Source organism: Lepisma saccharinum, chromosome 15, assembly GCF_977018435.1.
Source record: "Lepisma saccharinum chromosome 15, izLepSacc3.1, whole genome shotgun sequence".
NCBI classification, from domain to species: domain Eukaryota; kingdom Metazoa; phylum Arthropoda; class Insecta; order Zygentoma; family Lepismatidae; genus Lepisma; species Lepisma saccharinum.
This window is the reverse complement of record NC_139243.1, coordinates 78,920,549-78,935,686: the sequence shown is the minus strand read 5'-3', so window position 1 is coordinate 78,935,686 and position 15,138 is coordinate 78,920,549. Positions and strand designations below refer to the sequence as shown.

Sequence of the window (15,138 nt, the reverse complement as noted above, 5' to 3'; positions counted from 1 at the left end):
CGCGCCTAACTTCAATCAGTGTTGCCAAGGCTCAAAATATAAATAGTGGCCCTCGTATACGTGTCGGTTTGACGCAATTTGGCATAACACGGTAAGCATAAACCGTCCAAGTCTTATAAAAATAGTGTGATGTATATATATAAGTCAAGATTCCTTCTAACGTGGAAGCAAGTTATAATCATGAAACGTACAAGGGCTTTGTCACGTTCATAGATACATTGTGATCCGAGGCAGAATTATAAGAGAAAACTCACTTTTCATAGTTATTAGGCTCCACATTGTGGATTTACAGTCATAAATATGTACACAAACATGATATTTAACGCTTTCGACGAAAATTCAGAGGACATTGAAGATTATCTCTTACGTTTCGAACAGTTGTGTATCATTCAAAAGTTCAGGGATGATCAGAGAGTTCCTATACTCATCGCCTTTATAGGTGCAAAGGCATTTAAAGTCTTGAAAAATGTAGTCGCACCAGACCTTGTACAGAATCTGTCGTATTCTCGTCTAAAGGATAGTCTTTTATCACTATAAACCTGTAACTAATAAGTTTGTTGAACGATATAATTTTCGACGTTGTGTGCATGAGGAAGGGAAAACAGTTTCTGATTATTTCGTAAGGCTGAAACAACAAGCCATAAAATGTAACTGCGACAATTAACTGGACGAAGCTTTGGTTGAACAGATAGTATTAGGCATAAAATCTGAAGTTACAAGAAGAAAGTTGCTTTCAGTACAGTCACTAACCTTTCAGCGATGTCAAGAACTGACATTACAAAATGAAATGTTAGAGAAAGAAACCCGATTGCTAATACGATCAGAAAATGTAAAGCAAGAATCAGCAGTTTCACGCACCTCAACTTAATTTCCAAGAAGAACAGTGCAAGGGGACAAACATACAAAGGAACATACTTATAGTTAGTCTAATCCAACGATTCACGGAATGAAATATACTGCTTACAGCTGTCCTAACTGTACATACAAACATGATTCTAAAGACAACTGTCCAGCCAAGGATTCTGTTTGTTCATTTTGTAGGAAACGTGGTCACTGGCAAAAGCGGTGTAGGAAGAGAGGGAAGTTTAAACGGAAACCCAATAGTAATAATAACGTATGGCAAACTACTGAACACACAAATTTGCAGATGTCAACATCTCGAAGTTCACTTGATGAGCAAACAACATGGTTACATAGTGTCGTCTCATACAGTTGTGACTCACACATCATCGGGTCACCTACGTCCAATTACCCTTTATTGAAGAATCTAATGTTAAAGGATTTACTTATTAACGGCAAGTTCATTCAATGGGAGCTCAGTACAGGATCTGCCGTAACTCTGTTCCAAAAGGAATCATTCAGGAATTGATTTCCAACGACTGATATTAACCATTCCTCTATAAAAATATATGGCGTAGGGAAACATGCTCTTTCAGTGCAAGGACAGGCTGAACTGGAACTTACACACTCTGGATCGGCTTACTCACTTCCTGTTATTTTGCGCAAGGAACATCTAAATTATCCACTCATAGGTCGTACCTGGTTATACAAGGGCCACTATTTATATTTTGAGCCTTGGCAACACTGATTGAAGTTAGGCGCGATTTGACGTTTGCACGGAATCGTCTGGCATTATTGACCATAACGTACTTCAAATGTTTTGTCAATAGCTTGATTTGTGTTGTTTATGTTGCCTTGGAGATTGCGCGACAACAATAAAATGGAATTAACTCGTGAACATTTTCGTGCGATGATTTTTTACGATTTTCGACGTGGATTATCAAGACAAGAGTGCATCGATCAACTTACTTCCACATTTGGCGATGAAGCCCCATCCTTTGCCACTGTGAAACGCTTGTATAACGAATTTAATCGTGGCCGCCATTCGCTCACCGACGAGATTCGCGAAGGTCGTCCAAAATCAGTTGTTGTTCAAGAAAACATTGATGCTGTGCAAAACCTAATACTGCAAGATCGTCATGTGACATACTGTGAGATTGAGGCAACCATAGGCATTAGTTCCACCAGCATATATAAAATATTACATGATCATTTATCTGTGAGAAAGGTATGTTCTCGTTGGATCCCACACAATTTGACAAAAACTCAAAAAGACGCTCGCGTCAATTGGTGCAAACAAATGCTCAATAAATACAATCGTGGTGCTTCAAAAGACGTATATAAGATTGTAACAGGTGACGAATCATGGATATATGGATATGAGCCGAATCGTAAACAGCAGTCGACTGTATGGGTGTTTCAAGATGAACCCAATCCAACAAAAGTTGTCCGCGCTCGAAGCACATCGAAACAAATGGTCGCCTGTTTTTTCTGGAAAACTGGTCATGTGGCAACTGTGCCTTTAGAGGAACGTAGAACGGTCAACTCTGAATGGTACACAACAATTTGTTTGCCAGAGGTCTTCGGTCAAATACGGAAAACAAACAAACGCCATCGGATCATTCTTCATCAAGACAATACCAACTGTCACACATCTCGTCTAACAACCGACTTTATGAACAGTCAAAAAATCGAATTGATGGGTCATCCGCCATTCAGTCCTGATTTGGCACCCAATGAATTCTTCTTGTTCCCGAATGTCAAGAATAAATTGCGTGGACAACGATTTTCGTCGGCGGAAGACGCCGTTGATGCGTTCAAAAACCATATTATGGAGGTGTCTCAAGAAGATTGGAAAAACTGCTTTGACAAATGGTTCGAACGAATGCAAAAGTGTATTGACCATAAAGGAGAATACTTCGAAAAACAATAAAGCAGTTTTCAATGCCAAATTCCTGTTTTTTCATTGTTAGGCTCAAAATATAAATAGTGACCCTCGTATAACGTTACTCCGGATTGGAGAACGCTACTGTTACGCTCAGAGTGGGCACGTTCTATGGTAGTGATACCTACAGAGATTGAGCAACTTCAACAGTCGCAGTCGAATTCTGATGAAGTCTTTACTTCTAGCACTGGTTTAGACGTAACAAAGTCGATGTCGAACACCATACACGTGCCGTTAAGGGAAGATGCTGCACCTACATCGTATAGCGGATTGTCTGTTAACAAGGAAAGATTAGTCGATGAGGAAACTTGTCAATTCTCAAGTCCGAAAGTCAAGAAAGGTTCAGGTAATAGGTGGCCGAAGGTTAGATCCGTAGGACAAAGACTCCACGGAGACCATTTCTTCTTGGCTGGGAGGAAGTTCCTGTTACTTGTCGATGCTTACAGTCACTGGAAAGATGTCTGGCTAGTATCGTCGTTAGATACACCGGAGACCATACGCTGGATTCTTCAGTCATCGTCGACTCTCGGAATTCCACAGACAATAGTTTCCGACAATGGTCCAACTTTCAGCAGCCTCGCGTTCCGTTTGTTTTGCCAACAGTTCGGGATTGAACACATCACAATACCGCCGTACCACAGTCCTAGCAACAGGCTTGCAGAGAGGTACGTAGACTGGCATGTTGAAGGTGTTGCATGAACATCCACTGACTTCTTTACAGTTCGATACAAAGTTAGCAGAGTACCTGCTGTTTTTGAGGAATTCCTGGTTGGGAGAGGAACGTAGTCTTCCTGCAGCCTCAGTCCTAATCTTCAGTCCAAGACCATAGTGGAACTGTATACGTGGTGATCATAATAGAGATGCCGAGAGAACAGAAACTCCTCCTTTCTTGAAGCCTAGGAGCAACCACAGCAAACCATACAGGACATTTTCACCTACCGAAGCACTTGTCACCTAACTTCAACGAGGCAGATATTGTAGAAAGGTTGGGTGGAACTCACCTTTACAAAGTGCGCTTTGCCGATTGAACTCAAAGAGTGGTACATTCACATTGGATTCGTCACAGGACACACAGACAACAAAACAGTCCAGAAACCTGGGATGAGGATAGTCCACCCGGACCAGAAGTTGCGGCGGAGAATCGAAATTCGGATTCCAAAACTACCCCACCCCAACCAGACGTTGATGACCATCAACCCCAAGACGCTGACACTGCTCCACAACCAAGATCCACTCCTCATGTGCCTAGAAGATCGACCAGGGTTAAGGTACCCCATGACAGATACGGTTACCATTGTTAATTATTTTTTTGTAACTCTGGGAGGAATGTAGTGCTGTCTCTTAGAGGAAGAAGAAGCAAGCTACTGAGTCTGTGCAAACAGAACCTGGAATGGAGAACGTAGTTTATATGTAATGTAAAGTGTTATGTTGTTTTGTGAGTTTCTTAACAAATTCAGTTAATCTTGTTAATATATGTGTTTTCCATCGCACAACAGTACTGTTCCTTTCTCTCGATCTGTCCGCCTATTTTCTATCTTCCTTATCAAATCCCTCTCTCAGCATCCCCTTCCCCCTCCCCTCTACGTACGAGATACTCACCCCGCAGCCTCCGTGCTCTTCAGGGGCATGTTAGAGATGGCGACGTAGTTCTGTCTCCTGGCAAGGCTCACCTCGAAGCCCGCTTTGAGCAAGGGCTCGTCGAAGCAGGGAAAGGCTCTGCGGGCGTAGGTGGGCTCGAACTGCGTGCAGCTCATCCACCTGGAAATACACAATACTTGCAACATTTCTTGTATGAGAATAACAGGTACCATATTTAGGCTGATTACTTTGCACTTGGACAATTTTTTAAACTATTTATGGAGCAGTTTCAAATTATATATTTGCAATTTCATAATATCACAGATTTTAAAATGGCCGGCCTCGTGGCGGAGTGGTTAGCACATGGCGCTGCGACGCCAGGGATCCGGGGTTCGAAACCCGGCCTGGGGATGGACATTTGTGAGTGTCCATTCAACAATCATGTTATCACTCATCCCCATCTTCGCAAATTAGCCAAAAGTGACACAAAAAGCGAAGTAAAATAAAGCCAATCCGTCAATGGAAGTTGTGCCTAAGATTTCTGTATTTTTCTGGTGTCTGTGTTGTTCTTATTTTGTGTCCCTTTCCTGCCACCTGTGGCTAAACATTTCTTACCTTTCGTACGAATATTAATAATTAATAGCGTAATACAGAAATTGACATTTTATGATAAAAAATCCACTAATAGGACAAAATCCTTAATAGATTCGCAGTACACTAGTAGACACAGAGAGGACCTTTGTGCAAGAATAGACACAAGGATTTACTTTCCCAACATATTTTCCTCTGTCATTGGTTCTTAATGATTCTTCTAAGCAGATAATGATTTAGAAAGAAGATAGATCCCGTGGGAGAATTGAGGGAGTGGAAGTCATCACTCCACAGAGAGACCTATAACTAGCAATAAAGCTTCAGTTAACTAACGAACTATCTAACTCTCTAGCCTTATTAATCCCGAAGGTTTACGACTGCAGCAACACAAGCCTTCCAACTCTCCCTATCCTGGGCAAGATCAATCCAATCTTTTAAATCCTTACCGATTTCCTTTAGGTCAATCTCAACATTATCCCTCCATCTTCGTCTTAACCTTCCTACAGGTCTCTTACGATCAGTTTTCCCAACAAGAATCTTGTAAACTCTTTTTTCCTCATTCGTGTCACATGGCCTGTCCCGTGTCCATCTAAGTCTTCTTGATTTAATCATTCTAATAATATCTGGACATGAATACAAATTGTACAGTTCTACATTACGTAACATTCCCCACTCACCATTCAATTAAAACGTGAGCAAATATTAATTAAGGGGCGATACCTGAATCAAAGGGGGTCGTTGATTCGCCATTTTGTTTTCCAGTCAAAGGCAAAGAACCAATTGTGAAATTCTTCCTGCAATGTCTTAACAATTGACTTTCGATTGTCACCCTAAACTTCTTTTGCCCTTCCTTTCTACCAGAGGAGGTGCAAGGGGTCACACTGGCTGAAGACATCCAAATGTGAGCCTCCCTTCCACGTAGTAAACCCTAGACTGCATTTGGCAGTCTAGCGAGGCTGTGGCGTTTGGACTCAACCCGTATACTCCTCTGTAGGGCTCATGCTGTGTCGGTCGTATGTGTGTGTGATCGTTCAACCTCTTATCCCAATTCATACTTACCTTCGCGATTAGCCAAAAGTAGCAGAATGTGAAGTAAAATAAATCAATCAACCGATTCGGATATGGACCCGGTTCTTCCAACATTCCAGCAGCGATTAAAGCTTCCAGAGTTGCCACAGTTGCCACATATAGTCCTTGCAGGGACTTTTACACGTGATAAAAATATTGAGCCCTCTGTTTGCGTGCTTGTAAAATTGTACTCCGTGGGTGGAAAAAAGTCAAATATACCTCATTGGAAAGCTTCAAGTATCTATTTTTTAATAAGCGTCATTTAAAATTATTCTTCGTTGAATTTTCGTATTATAATGCAAAATCCACTAAAAAGTGAAAAGTGTAGTTTTTTCTTCGTTTGCAAGAACGGGGAACTTAACATCCTACAGTTCATAATCCACAACTGTTATAAAATTGAAATTTTTGTACGCGAAGACGGATTGTTTTTGCATCTCTGTGGAAGAAGTCAAATGCAGATCTTCACTAGATGCTTCAAAAATTGGAATTTTAGGCAAACGTGCAATTTTGAAATGCGTAATGCCAAATTCAATTAAATTGTAAAAAGCCGTTCATATGACACATTTGATCCAAATCCAGAAGTTTAACGAGTGTATCTCAAGTATGACCACAGATATAAATTATTATTGACCACTCCTAATATGGTAAACTCGCGGATGACGTATGGCGAGATGCGGCCAATCTCAGACTACGCGGGCTGCAGGTGACTTGTACAGTGTTGCCGCTTCGCTGCAGCTACACGGTCTATGCTGCGGAAATACTGGATGTGCGTTCCGTTGGTCCGATCCAAAACATTGTTGCAGTGTAAAATAATGAATAAACAATTTATCATATGAATGAATACATTTTCTTTGTATACTTTAGTTATTGTTATATTTTCTAGCTTTTATCCAATCTTTATACGAACGTCATTCTCTCCGTATCATTTTATGTCGCTCATTTAAAAAGAGTAAGTGCAACAATGAGCTTGATTTGATGAAGGCAATGAAATATCTTACCAAATATTCGAACCAGTGACTGCTGGCTTCGCATTCTCCTCTGTATAAAAAATAACGTGCCTGCGATGTACAGCAACAGCAACTTCATAACAAAGGAAAACAGCAAGAAAAAGTACATGTAAGGGATCTTATGTATGTGTGCGAGTTCAGGCCATATGGTAGGAACACAAGAGTGATAAAAGAAAATCTGCATTCGTCAATTACAGCATCTGAACAATGCTTCTATGTGCACAACAATTCGCTTTGTAACCAAAACTTTCCGCTTACTTTCCGTGTCAAAGCTGCTGGCTGAACGCAAACTTTAAAAGGGCTGCCGGCGGCGTGTGGCAACAAAGCGCACTTCGTCGTAGCAACGAGACGAAAAACGCGCGAACCGGTTGCCAAGAGAAACAATTCTGTCTGTCGTTTTCAATTCGCAGAATATGAAAAGATAAGCCATCAAAAATTGATTTTTATTCCATGCTCATTATTTAGATATGCTTTGCATCGCCATTGGGATGACCATTACCGAGTTTGCAACACTGTTATTAAACATTAATATTGGCTGTTCCACAAATGATAGCAACATTATATATGGCCTAGATATTTACACATAAACAAGCTTGAATATCAAGAAATTTCATATTTTTACGACTGGTTTTCAAGAAGCTACACACGATTGAATTCGACTTACATAAAACACACACGAAAAAACTACATTTTTACGAACATTTTTGTTTGAATAGAGAACAGACAGAGCTAAAATAAATTTGTGTTGCTTTTTTATAAAAGTAGACACTTGTAGCTTTCCAATTAGGTATATTTGACTTTTTTCCTTCCACGGAGTACAATTTTACAAGCACGTAAACAGAGGGCTCAATATTTTTGTCACTGATAGTAGAAGGGTGTACTAATTGAGGTAGGGTTGCCATATCACATCTATGTCAACTATACTCTGTCCAGGGAATCTCTGGAGCGAGCGAACGAAAACAAGTCTTCTGCGCACGTAGGACTGTAGAGGGCTCAACCATGAGAGGGGAAGTGAGCGCATGGAGGAGAGAAGAAAAAAGCACCTACCAATCGTTTGCAGCAGCGCGCCCACTCGCTTTATCCTCTTTTCTACCGTTATGCGCGGCCTTGCTACACACATTCCCGAGACAGAGACAGAGTGTACACTCCTACAGTGGCACACTTAATGGGGTTAGTTGAAAATGTGCCATTTTTTCTGTACAGGATTGTACAAAAGTGCGATTCCGAGATATTTTTGAACCTTTCACACATGCAAGTGATGTCTAAATAAGCAAATACCTTTTCCTTCCCTGACTGGAGACTTCGTAGCTCGCTCTGTAGTATCCCCTCATGTTGCTCGAGAGCTTCCCTTGGTAAGGTATATGGACCATGTACTCATTCCCGCTGACGAGTTTTCTCCCAAGATGGAGGGTGTAGAATTCATTCTCCTCGTCGAAGGAGTGGAAGGCAACAGGAATTCTCTCCCCGTTGGCCAACGACACCACCTCCACTCCCTCTTGGTGGATCTCCAGGTGCAAGGAGTGGAGGGTGATGTTCGTGGTTGGTTCCGCACAGAACGCCAGGATCCACACTTTCCCTGTGAAGATGAAGTCCATGTCTTCGAAATGGGTCACGATCTCCAGCCTGTAGTGCTCCGGTTTGACGCTATGTGGCAGCATGGTCGCATGCGTCAATGTCACCATCAGTGCGACGGTGACACTTGCCATGAGAAGCTTGCTCATAGTGAAAGGTATTTTCCGCATAGCCAACTGTTGTATAACCATCCTGAAAAATAAAAGATATTCTTTTGAAAGGGAGGAAGAGTATTGTTGTCGAAGTTCCTTCATCTAATTACTGGCGAATTTTAGAATCCGTGATGTACATTTTTGTCAATCTCAATGAAATAATTTCAAGTTACCCAGATCCATTCGGAAGAGGTCAAAATTTTATTATACTGGTTTACGTGTACAGTATCAAATAATTGCCAGGCCTTCGTGGCTAGCACACCGCGATACGGCGCCAGGGGTCCCTGGTTCGAATCCAGGCATGGACAAGGTGTTCTTTGTGAGTGCCCCTTCATCAATTTCATCATATCATCACTTGTCCTCATCTCGCGATTAGCCAAAAGTGGTAGAAAAGCAAAATAAACCAATTCAATCAATCAGTCAATAAAAATTAATTTTTACTTTAGGCTACTAAAATGCAATATTTCTGCAAGCGTTTATTTCCAAGAATTAACATTCTACGATGTAATGGCATTACTGCTAAAGCAGAAATATTGTTGCTAACCTCTGTGGCGGAGTGATGAATGTACTTTACTACAAAGTCAGGGTTTCTAGGTTTGATTCCTAGTTTTAGATATGTTATTGTGTTCGTCATCCATTTCATGAGTTCATCATTAATCCTCATCGTCGCGATTGAGCCAAGAGAGGCACAAAAGCGGTACAGGCTAAACTAAGCAAAACAGAAACAGAAATATACATTTTGAAAGCTGTCATCTACAGTGCCAAAAACTATGAGATGCAACTAACCAACGGAAAACGTGACCTGACATTGCTATCATGTACAGGATAATTTGCATTAAAATGGTGGAATAAAATCGTAAATTATCGTGCGTAAAGTCCATGTATATTTGCAAAAATGAATGTGCAATGGCAAGGAACCGTGGAATCATGGACATGTCTCGCCGTGAAGGCGTTTTTAAGTTACAGAGGTCCTCTTCAATTTAAATGCTAGAAGAACAAACGTCAACTGTTTTATTTTGTTACGTGATGTTGGAACAATTTTGAAACAGAAATACTGAATTGGAAGGGTAGTTTGCTGGATGTACCGTATTTGCCTGCGTATAAGATGCACTTTTTTCATCTCAAAAAGATGTCTGAAAAACAGGGTGCATCTTATACGCTGATACTCTCTTCCGGATTACGTTCATTTAAGAAGTGGATACACTGGATGGTACAGAGTTTATGTGAGGACTCAAGTTATGGTTTAGAAGAGGTTTCAAGGGACTCCTCATTTAGCTCTGGATGTGAATGTCTGGGTTTTGACGAAGAACATTAAAATGTATTCTCTCCTAGTAGGATTAAGTAAGTTACTTGTTGAAAGTAAACCTACATGTTACTTTAAATTTGAAATACTGTAAATTAATTACAATGTTCAGTAATAAAGCTTTTCCTCAAAATGTGTACAAAAATGTCTTATACGTCGGAAAACACGGTATTTTTTTTCTCCAGGGCTCACTAAAGTAGTGGATCCTTTTCATATTAGAACGGAAAAAGGAATCCCGTAGAAAAGAAATTATTTAATTGTATGTTGTTTCTTGGTACAGTGAGATGTGTAAGTATTACCAAGCAAATTGTCCATCGCCATGTCCATGCTCTTTATTTTACCCAATGATGCTTCAAGAATTGGAACAAATCACCAATCAAGCTGCCGACAGGATCTGCACCAACATATTTAAAAATATCTTCCTTAAAGCCACGTACAGTGGGATCCATGAGTATTACCGTGCAAATTGCCCATCACCATGTTCTTTATTTGACGCAATAAGATCTTCAAGAATTAAAAGAAAATTCAAAAGCAGCTGTTGACAACTTCTGCACCAGCATACATAAAAATCCATCGCTTAAAAACACATAGGACGTAAGAGAAAAATTAATGAAATTGGTCATGGACAATTTGCACGGTAATACTCATGGATCCCACTGTACGATACAACAGAAAATTAATTAGAATAGCGATAGATAATTAAAGAATCAAGGGAAAGAAACAGGCAAGTCAATTTTCTGACGTAAGCGAAGTGGTGGTGTCATTTACTGCCATATGGATGCTGTGCTGGACTTGAAAAAAACATGCATTCTTTTGTTTCAAAACAAAGTCAATTTCAAACTTTCAGTCGTCGAATAATATGCTCTTTTGTACATTGTCATTTGCATTCCCAGTAACATTTTGCAATTAAAATTTCATTTGTGGAGTTTGACGGTTGTTGGCTTACCTGGTTTTATCTAACCTTCAATATTTATGCACCGCACTGTACTAGATAATCAGTAACCATTCTTGACATAAGTACGTAGAAAAGTTTGAGTTCGTTATGATATATACACCTTGTATTAATTCCTTAAATTTGAGGAGACACTGGGAAGCAAGATATTTGCATCCGTCTACAATAAATACACATTTTTAATTCATTTTCCGGGGTGTTGAACGCCGTTTATCCTACATCTTCACGATGGACTTGTTCAAACTGTTCGCTTGGAGGAGCCAGTAACTTCCGTATTAACCTTTCAGACGTGACATATCCTGTTATAGAATCTAACGGCTGTTGCCAAAAATCACTACTTTGTTATCCCGTACGATAAGATCTTAATGATTACTTGAAGCTTGATAACTGTATATGTAGGCTTATAAATAGCCCCTTCCTAGTGAATGATTTCAAGTATGCATCTCACAAAACTCAGATTTAGGCATGCTTTAGTATTTTGCAAAGCGATGTTATTGCTTGTCGCGATGGTGTTATTAATAGCTCTATGTTCATTCAGGTTCTAAGACCGTCTCTGTTTCACGCTTGCCACCAGGTGGCACGAGCATGCATTATGTGAATATGCGGATTTTGCTATTCTTGTTAAATATTAGTGACCCAAGAACTGTTAAATTTTCTGCTTTTAATCTAGAAAATCTTGTAATTTATTATAATGGTTGCTAAATGTGAATGAAAATGTAATTCAGTTTGGAAAGTTGTCATAATTATTTTGAGTCTATATGCACAAATGTCTCATTGAAGGCACATACCTTGGTTCACACACAGATTAAGGTGATGATGAGACAGACTACAGTTACCAACAGTTGCGTACCACCAGAAAAATAACATTACTACTACTATAACTATTATTATTACTGCATCCCAAGTAAATATATAGGTAGTCGGACAATTGCGATGAACACAGAAATGAAAGGACGGGTGGACACTTTTAACACCCCGTACAATAACTTACAAGAGAATTATGTGAAATATTGATATTTTCGGCTGGGAATTTGGTTCAATCAATGATGATGGGCTAGAGCCAACAGACACCTCATATGTGGGAATACACTTTCTAACTCTCTCGTCACGTTTCTTCCTTTTCTGACCTTGAAGATTAAGTTCCATCCGCATGTACTTGATGTTGGTGTCTTCTGCTTGGCTCTTGAGGCAGGCCAGAACATAATTAATTTTTGGATGCGGTCTTCCAAGCCACCTATTTATTTTGTTGTTCCAACCTTCTACAGCAGGCATGTCCAACGCGTCGATCGCGGGGCGTTAGTTGGTCGATCGCATTATCTATTGTAATTATACGAATATACGTTATTTGAATTCAACTTCTATAATGTATAATGGCTTAGTAGGTATAAAGTTTTGCAAAGATTAACGATTAATAGTAGCTCACTGCCTGTTGTGACAATAAAAAGTAGATCACTACTGGATTGAAGTTGGACATGCCTGTTCTACAGCATTATCAGTTCTGTGTCGCCTTTGGTTAGGTTAGGTTAGGTCGTGATCCTCGCAATTGTCCTCTATTAATTTGTAAAATGACTGTCACCGTCAAAATGATCGCAATTGTCCGTGATTTTCGCTTCATCGCAATTGTCCGCCATCGCATTTGTCCTAGATTCAATATATAAACACAATATCTATAACGTATCTCATTTCAGGAAATTAGGTTGTAATTTTCTTACGTAGATTTATATCTTAAACGAATAGCACTGACCGAAATATATAATTTTTTTCTAAAATTCCGGACCTCTCACCGAAAGGAGACAAATTTAGTAATTGTTTACAAATAATAATGGGTAAATGTCTGTTATATCGGAGACACATTTCTTCATTTTTACAGAAGAAACTACTTACAGAAATGAGTTTCTGTAGTATTTTGAAAGTTCGTGGAGGTATTCTCTCACAGTAGAATGCTGCACAACAAGAAATAAGCACTTTTGATATAATAAACTTGCATTTTGTGCAAAGCGACAACATTATGCCGTTGTTTCCATTATGTACCTGCAGATGGCGCGAGCGTCGAAAGTCACGCGGTCTCGCCAGTGTTTGCAAACGTGCCTTTTTTTACCAGAATTTTATTATTTTTATTTTTTTAACTATGCTTACCTAACCTAACCCAACCTAACCTAACCTTGCCGGAAATGGCTCGTGGGGCTATCGTGAATGGTGTTTGGGGCTATCATGAATGGTGTTTGGGGCTATCCATCAATGGTTTTTGGGTCTATCGGGAATAGTTTTTGGGGCTATCCGTCAATGGTTTATGATGACATAATGAACACGAAACTAGGTATTTTTCGGTTAAGAAGGTTGCAACACTGCATAACCACTCCAAATCGACAAAAAAACAAGCACGGCGCGCGATGATCCACAGCTGTGCGCGCCATATTGTATGTTCCGCAACGGAAGAAAGGACCCAAAAGAATTAGTCGTAATGTGAAAAATCGAAGTTATTTTCGTGTAAAAAGCATAATGGCACCTTCAACTATGTTCCGCAATACACAATTGATAAGTACGAACAATTTGAAACTGAAAATATCCGATAGAAATGTGTCTCCGATATAACAGACATTTACCGAATAATGTACAAAGGATAGACTTTTGTGTATTGTATTAAACAAATATAGCGGATATGTAATGCCACAGCAGGAACCGAGTCCCGGCAACAAACGAGTTCCGGTGCGTTCCGGCTCACTTTAATCCCTGACCCAACACTTTGCAGCAATTCCTCTACTCACACTCCTTTTCACCGCTGTTCTTGATCCATGTAGAACTCCAGCGACTGACCACTAAGCCCTGTCACGACATCGCCTACATAAGTCTCCATTGCTCGTTTTCCAGATGCAATCGCATAGTTTAGAATGTTGACATATCGCCGAACAATGGAGCCATGCACATTGCTGGCAGATAAAAGTCGGTTGCCATAAAATAACTTCCTGGTTTCACTTTTATGAGGAATTCACGTGGTCTATTACATTGGAAAATGAACGTGTTCACGTCTATCTGCCCCCCAGGACAATGGTTGGAATAACTTTTAGGATTGCACAACCAATACTTGATAAGAACAAATTAAGGGCCTATTTCCAGTACGGAATTTATTTCAGTATGTGTTTGAGAACACACGTGTGCCAGTGGTATATTCTCCCATATTACCTGGTTTACCGCTGGTAAACCAACGCTTTTCATATACTGATTGTCGGACTTCTACTTTTGTTTTTCTTGCATGCCTGCATTGGTGTTTTATTTATACTGTATCTAATCAATAAATATACAGGGGTGGGCATAAGTAGGTATACAGTAATGAGACAGTAGGTATACAGTATAAACTTAATTAAATTCCACTATAGTATAGTTTTATGAACAAACACTTAACGCTGAACATTACTATCTTCATTCCCAGCCATCGCGACACAAGAAACTGAAAAGAATGACAATTAGTATACAAAAGACAAACTAAGGAAAGCTGGGAAACTTACTAAAGAGAAATTTTCCTGTAGCCACAAATATATGGTCAAAATACTCATCTCAATCCACTTAATGTACCTATTCTACAACTGTATACCTACTTATGCCCACCCCTGTTTACATTGAATAAGAATTGTTGCCGTAAACTAGGCCAAATTTTCAGAATACGCCATTGATGTGTGTCCATACATATTCTGCGATTCTAGAAAAAACATTTTTCCACCTCATACAAACTCTAGAACATCTTGAGTTTGGAAACTTTTCAGAAACATGAAATATTTTCACCCATTTTCCAAGAACTTTACCATATGCTTATGACTGCCACTTTGACTCGCTCAGTGTATTCCTTTGTGAAGTGGTGTTCTTGGCTGAAAAACACTACATCTTTAGCTTTCATCAGAAGTATGGGTATTAACATCTTTAGATATGTGCATTTCTTGGAGTTGTGGTAGGAAGGTCATTTTCATGACATGAATATTATGTAAGACTATTGTTTCCATTTGAAATCATCTAGTGTTTTATTCGTGATAAGATGTGATTCAGAATATGTGGCAGGAACAAAGCAGCCTTAGTGCTGAGGGAATATGGAGTGAGTTTTTGGGGGTGCGATATTGAAAATAAAGAAAACATGTTTTTCT

At 39.7% G+C, this 15,138-nt stretch overlaps 1 protein-coding gene across 1 annotated transcript in view; it reads right to left on the bottom strand.

The window, feature by feature from the left end:
• The window catches only part of LOC145999353 (uncharacterized), a 266,207-nt gene that overhangs the window by 94,218 nt on the left and 156,851 nt on the right, over nt 1-15,138 (bottom strand). Inside the window, exons 28-29 of the mRNA XM_083136293.1 lie at nt 8,308-8,793; nt 4,385-4,543 (exon numbers count right to left, since the gene is read on the bottom strand). Coding sequence (XP_082992419.1) covers nt 4,385-4,543; nt 8,308-8,793 — 645 coding nt within the window. The remainder of the gene's footprint in view (nt 1-4,384; nt 4,544-8,307; nt 8,794-15,138) is intronic.